Raw genomic sequence first — 6,966 nt, forward strand, 5'->3', positions numbered from 1 at the left:
ATGTCAGGCACTGCAAAATGCATTCTATAAGCTTTATTTTATTTAGCCTAACAATAGCTGTACGGGATGGAGACATGTGTTAGGTGTCTATCCTTACCGATTTTCTTATCAGAAGCAACCCAAATCTCACCTTCCTGGCAGATAGATCATTATAGGCTCTTAGCTATTATTATAACTAAATTATTTTCCTATGCAGTAGCTGAATGAAGAGCAGAGACAACTATAGTTTACAATCAAGATTTTTGTCTAAACTTTTAAGAGAAAGTCCAGTTTCATTATTTAAAACATTTTGAAAAAAATCATAACATTTATATATCATCTTTCCCTCGATGCATAACACTTTTTACAAAGTTTAGTGGTAGATAAGTGAGGGGTAACTCAAATCAGAGAAACAGGGGTGCAGACATTTGATTAACTTGTCTCACACCATAACTTTTCAAGATTTCATTATCATTCCACAACACCTGCCCTCAAAAAAGAATTTTGTAATTACCATTGAGTGACAAAATACCAAGTAGTGATAGAGGTGTATAGACGAACTCAAAAGTCATTGTCGAAGGATACTGATAAAATATTGGGAAAAATCACAAAAGGCACGAGAAGATAATTTAGAGTTATATGCGCAAATCACATGACTCCAGTCTCTGGCTCTCTTAGCCAGAACACTGAATCTTTTACAATTTACCTCTTGTTGCCAATAATTTTCTATTATCGTCAGATAATAATAGGCTGGCGTATGAACCTAGTTTATCACACATTTTTTAAAAAACTGACATTCCTTTCTTAAGGAGTCCAACCATTCACCCAATTAAAAAAAAAAATTGTTCCAGGAAGAGGAATTAAGTTCATTCCTTTGAATTCTAGTCTGCATCCCAGCTTTTAGAACAGGGGATGCAGAACCAGTTGATTTGCCACAGGTCAAGCAAGTCCTGAGTTTCCAGCGAATCAAGCAATTAACCAGTCACTTGGCCTTTTTGCAGAAATACACAAAACGTGTAGACTCGCTTAATTCCGTCTCCTCTTCACACGGAAATTGGCTGCTCGGGCGAATGTTGTTTTTCACCGCAGCCATGTGTCGAAGAGCGATTAACATTCGCTTGACAAAACCCCATCCCGGGCCATCTGGAAGTTGCACGCGTTCACACCCGGGGCTCAGCCTGGTGCGCCTTCACGCGCAGCCTTTTTGTTTATGCGGTTAGCAGGGGAGAGGGGCGGAGAGGGAGCGAACCTCTCAATGTGCAGCAGGCCGCGAGGGCTATATAAAGCTCGGGTCTCGGACCTACTGGAACTGGCCAAGATTGCCCGCGAGCTGGCAGCGGCCTTCCGCCAGTCTCCGCGGCGCCATGGAGACCGCAAGAGGCGCAGAGGGCACAGAGTGTGGAGCCGCGGCGTCCACGGCCACCGACCGCACTACGCGGCGCGCGGCCGCAGACTCCGGGTAGGCTTCTCCGCGCTGCTCTGTGCCTCCCAGCTTCCCCTGTCCCTCCCGCCTGCGCCTCCCCAGCTCCTCCCCTCCACTCTCCATCCCCCACCCCCCGGTGCCAGCGCTCGGCTTCGGTGGATTCTCCCGGGTCTGGGCTCACGTCTCCTCTGCGCGCCTTGTGCTATCCATCCCGCAGATACGCGGGCTTCTGGAGACCCTGGGTGGACGCCGGAGGCAAGAAAGAAGAGGAGACACCGAACCACGCCGCGGAGGCGGTGAGTGAGCCACGCGTCTCAGGCCGCGCCTCCCACGGGTGCAGAAGATTGACCAGGGCTCTTGGGACGCAGTGCCGGAGAGAGACATGCGAGACACCGGTCCTGCCTCTCGCTTAACATCCTGCCTGCCAGTGGCCATAACGGTGCCGACGCGGCGGATGTGTCCTCTGGAGCGATGGGCCACAGGCACCCAGCCGGGAGCGAGGCTGCTGAGAGCCCTGGGGTTACATTCCCAGCGGGCACGAGGAACACTGGGTCGTGCACATTTCCACTTTCTAGAAGGAGGTGGGTGATAACTGGATTCACTTCCTTTCCTCTTCAGATGCCCGATGGCCCTGGAATGACCGCAGCTTCAGGAAAGCTTTCGCAATTCAGGCACCCAGTCAGGTGAGTGACAGGCCTCCCCAAAGGTCTCCCGCTCCTCCAGCCCCAGGGAGGAGCCAGGGGCATCGCACAGCCCAGCTCCGCAGCTGGTCCTGCAGCCTCTCTCTCTCTGAAAATCTGGCTTCAAGGTTACTTATCTTCTCACTCGCAGAGATCCGTTACTCATCAAATTGGAAAAGGTAAGGGCTCACGGTTTCACGTAAAGGGACCATTGATCAATACATACTCAATGAACTTGATGAATATATTACGAAGAGGGAAAGGGGATGCTATGGTAAAAGAGCGGTGACATCTTGTGCTGGCAAAACAGTTTTTGTTTTTAAATCCTAAAGGGTTCGAATGAAACTGACTTGGCATCAGGCAGTGTGTATGCTGCTTTTGTCTTGCAATCTGGAAGGAAGAATGGGATTAGCAGTTACAGTCTTACAGCAAATCAAGTTTGCCGTGTAGGAGAAAATAGAAATGTAATGAAAATCCTAAAGATTACTGAGGGTGGTTATAGAAAGGGTCAAAAGTTATTTAACATGAGGAGCTAGTTTACTGTTCCTAGCCACTTCAGGAAGTCAGCCTTTATCTAAGATTCTTTGTCACTTTTATCAGGTGAAATGTTAATAATTCTGCAGTTTTCCTGCCTCCTAGAGCTGTTAAATGAAGAGCTGAATGATGTTTGTAAAGTGCCCGTGGTGATAAATAGCACATAGAATTCATTACATCTAATTTCCTACCATGTACTAGCACTAGTGAAGCATACAGAAAAAAGTCGTCAAAGCACATGGCAAGTGTTGTAATGGAGTTTAGTTAGGTTAGTTTTACAAGTATGGGCATGGCACGAAGTGCCTAAATCTGTGAGTGGTAGGGGGAAGGGTCAGGGAAGTGTATATTATAAGTAGTGGTTACCTGGCTGAGTCTTGGAGAAGTTAATCAGATGAATGGGAAGTGGGAGCAAAAGAAATAGCACTGGAAAAGAGAAGCAGGATCATGAAACAGTGTGGCTCCTTGTGGGAACTCCAAGGAGTTTAGGTGTGTGAAGTTGTGGTCATTTCAGCAGGGTAATCAGATGCCAGATCTTGTACACTCTTGTACAGAGTTTTGTCTTGATCCTGTTTGTAGTGTTGGGAACCCATGGGCTTTATTCCGAAGGTAGTCTTGGGGGTTATACGTTAAATAGGCTTAGGACATCAAAAGTAAAACTGGAAGTTCTGCAATTTTTCAGGTAAGAAATGATGACAAACCATTGTAAGACACGAGAAGTGAGGATGGGACTGGATGAATCTAGGAAATACTTAGATGACAAAATAGATTAGGCTTTATAATGTATTGGATATGGTAGATGAAGAAGAGGTAAAAACCAGAATGGCTCCTAAGTTTGTAGCTGGTGATCAGGTGAATGCTGTACTAAAAGAATGGAAATTAGGGCCGAAAACAGATTTGGGAGGTGAGACCACGAGTCAAGTTTTCCACTTATCATATTTAATGTGCCTATGGGGCATCCAAAGAGTGATATCCAGTAGAGAGCTGCATACGTAAGTTAGGGGCCCAGAGTCAAGATCTTAAGTGGAAATACAGACTTGGGAGTCCGTGGTAAATGTAGGGTGGGGAAATCATGACAGTGGGCCAGGTAATCCTAGTTTGTTTAGAGGGAGGGCTGATGTTCTCAATGAAAACCTGAGGGAAGGCCAGCATCTAACCAGTACACAAAGCAAGAGAGGTCCGCACAGGAGACTGAGAAGAATCAGAACAGAAAGAAACTCAGAAAAGTATGTGGGCCCTGGGAGAAGAATGGCCCACAGTGAGAAATTCTGGAGAGAGTATCATAATGACTAAACAGCATTCTTTGGGTTTGCCAGTTCTAGTTACCCATTAGAAAATAAATTGTTTCTTATATAAGAAATTCTCTTCTTTTCTGAAGTATGGATACAATTTAATTATACTTCTCTTACATTTTATTTTTATTCATTTATATTTTGACTAATGTGGTGTGTTTTTTTTTTTATTCAGCTGCAACTTCAGCTGTCAACTTTTTGAGGGTAGGGACCATGATTTATTCATCTTTAAATTGTGAATTATGTTGGCACAAGGGATCACTGAAATATTTATTGAATGACTGAATAATTGATAGTTACTTGTTTAAGCATCAAAAACATAAACTTTTTATGATTTTTGCTGGAAACATTTATAAACTACATTGTTTTTCTGCCTTTTAAAGTGGAGCATACTGAACATAATGTAATCTTTCATTTGTTGGAATGACTCCACTGTATGAATATATGGGCTGTTTATCCTACACGAAAATGACTGCACTGTACATGGTGATTCAGCCTTATCTCTCCTCTTTCTTTTCCTTGATGAAGACCAGAAGGCAAGATTAGTATTTGTCAGATTTTTGAAATTCTGAGGTAATCATACTTGCATACCAGTTATTTGTATAAAACATATATAATTTCTCAATATTTCATATGATATTCACAAATGTAGTTGAATGAGGAGAAGACAGGCAGATAGAATCAAAGTTGAGGTCAGAAGTAGTCTTTCTATGCCTCAAGTTGTGAGTGCATAGACAAAAGTTTTAAAATACTGGTTTTTATACATTTCTAAACTTACATTGTCTACTTCTATAAGAGTTATATCTGTGAGTTTTAAGTAACATAATAGGTAATTTCCACCTTTTTGTAAGGTGCATAATATTTCGTCATCTTTATAAAGCTGGATATCATCAGAGTTTTTAATGTACTGGTAGAACTCAATTCATTTTTTCCAAAGGAATTTAGAAACTGTAAGACAAATCTTCTATATATTATAAGAATAAATATATCCATAAGGCACAAAGTAAGGTAAACACTGATCTTATGCTTATCCAGGGTTTAGTGTGAATTTGATACAATTTACAGCTTGAAAAAAGACTGAAAATAATCAAACAGTTATTGATACTTGGGCAAGTAGATTCCATGAAAGCTGTGATAGTAGCATATTTTAACTCTATATCTTAAGGCTATATCCAAATGTATAAGTCAATTGTTAAATATATGGAGCTCTTGAAAATTTGACCATTTCATGAGTTTAAAGATTCTGAATGTGAAAAAATAAAACATGTTGTCTGCTTCTTTCAGACTATTTTGGCCAAAATCAAAGTGTTATGATTACTTATATCAAGAAGCAGAAGCTCTTCTGAAAAATTTTCCAATTCAAGCCACAATTTCATTTTACGAAGATTCTGATAGTGAAGATGAAATTGAGGAGCTGACCTGTGAAAATTAATCTGATTAGCTACTTCTGATTATATCCAGAGCTTTTAGGGTTTAAATTTAGTGTACAAATGTATCATAATTATTTTAAGCTAATTTATTTGTATATAAATTATTAATAAAGTGAAATATTTTATAATTAATCTGGTATTTGGCCTTTTTTTATCCCTACACTAGAATTGAATGTTGGAATCTAAAATAGGTGCCATCTACAAATGTCTTGATTGCATTATAAATATTTGGCGCTTACAAAGAATAAATTTTTCTCTTCATTAAATTGCAAATTTATATTTAGTTATAATTTTGCAAAGAATGACAGTATTTAATTCTCAAGACTGAATTTTTTAACATCTGCTATTTCCTACTGATGCCAGTTGGATGTTGTAGCTACAGATTAGTATTATCTTATTAGATAATGAAGAAAATAGCCTTATGTTAGAAATCACTCATTTATTAGTAAAGATTTTTTAGCAGGTGGAAAAAACACATTAAATCATTATCTGTAATTGAAAAGGGGAATCAATCTTAGGGCTCTTAAATTATAGATATTTTACATAAATGATGAGCAAAGTAACTCTTATGTTAATACTCCTTTTCAGTCCTTAAATCCAGTAGTAAAATAGTATTGATGTTTAATACTTAATGTACTACATCGAGGGATCCCTAGAATTAAAACAAAAAGTTTAAATTTGAGTGATTGATATGGAGTCTAAAAAAGTGGAGTCTAAAGGCCAGAAGTTGATAGTATCTTCCATTTCTGTAGGGGAGATAAGAAATTTGGAAAGTATGGAACATTCTTCAACAATATTAACTTATCCTTGTTCTGGTTCTCTGCTTTTGTTATTCTTGTGCAAAAGTTTTCTCATGAGAAGTGAAATAAGTCTCAGTGATTAGTTTTTCTTATGTAGACTCTAGAAGAATATGTCATCATTTAATGAGAGAGAGAGAACACTGCAGCAGTTTGCAAGGTCAAAGTAATACAGTTAATTATAGCCATGAGGTTCTTTTAGCTCAAATTCAATCTTCTTGTAATAAGCATTTCAATTGCAAATAAAAATGGATAGAGGTGAATGTCATAGGTGGCTAACGAGCTAAGAAATGCCTCTTATTTGAATGGCTACATATAGTCACACACTTTTTCTTCTGATTTAAAAGATTCTACAAACATAACCTTGATTTTTAGTCACTTTAAGAACTAAGCAGTTAAACAGAGAAAGTTTAAAGCATGACAATATGTTCAGAGTTAGGAAAAGTTAGTAATTAAAGGAGGATGGGGAGAATTATTTAGAACTATGTTTCTTCTGAAAACTTTCTCCCTTATTGGATTCTACTCTCAAGATCTATGTGCTTCCCAAGGGACACACAAAACAAACAAACAAACAAACAAACAAACAGAAAAATCAGATTTTGAGCATTAGAGCCTGGTGTTTACCTACAGTGTTTGTCCTTTTCCCATTAATATGTTGGAATAATACGAACAGCCACTGCCACTTATTCAGTACCTAATATTAACCAGGCACCGCAGTATGTAGTTTACATATGACCCTTTAATCTTTAATAAACCCATTATGCAGATGGGGAAAATGAGACTTTGAGATACTAAAGTAACTTTTATAAGACAGTTCAGTCATTAAGTGCAGAG

The 6,966-nt window shown here is 39.4% G+C and overlaps 1 protein-coding gene across 2 annotated transcripts; it reads left to right on the plus strand.

Annotated features, from left to right (window-relative positions):
* Positions 1-254: 254 nt before the first annotated feature.
* RIPPLY2 (ripply transcriptional repressor 2) lies at positions 255-5,459 on the plus strand. Of its 2 annotated transcripts, XM_025384326.1 has the most exons (4): positions 1,192-1,438; positions 1,620-1,698; positions 2,021-2,085; positions 5,190-5,459. In XM_025384326.1, the coding sequence occupies exons 1-4, from the start codon at positions 1,344-1,346 to the stop codon at positions 5,335-5,337; spliced, it is 387 nt and encodes a 128-aa protein (XP_025240111.1). In that variant the 5' UTR covers positions 1,192-1,343; the 3' UTR covers positions 5,338-5,459. The 2 variants fall into 2 exon arrangements, with proteins under 2 accessions (XP_025240110.1, XP_025240111.1); XM_025384325.1 differs by lacking the exon at positions 5,190-5,459 and having other exon boundaries at positions 255-1,438; positions 2,021-2,442.
* The last annotated feature ends 1,507 nt before the right edge of the window (positions 5,460-6,966 follow it).

The sequence above is a fragment of the Theropithecus gelada genome, chromosome 4 (assembly GCF_003255815.1).
Source record: "Theropithecus gelada isolate Dixy chromosome 4, Tgel_1.0, whole genome shotgun sequence".
NCBI lineage: Eukaryota > Metazoa > Chordata > Mammalia > Primates > Cercopithecidae > Theropithecus > Theropithecus gelada.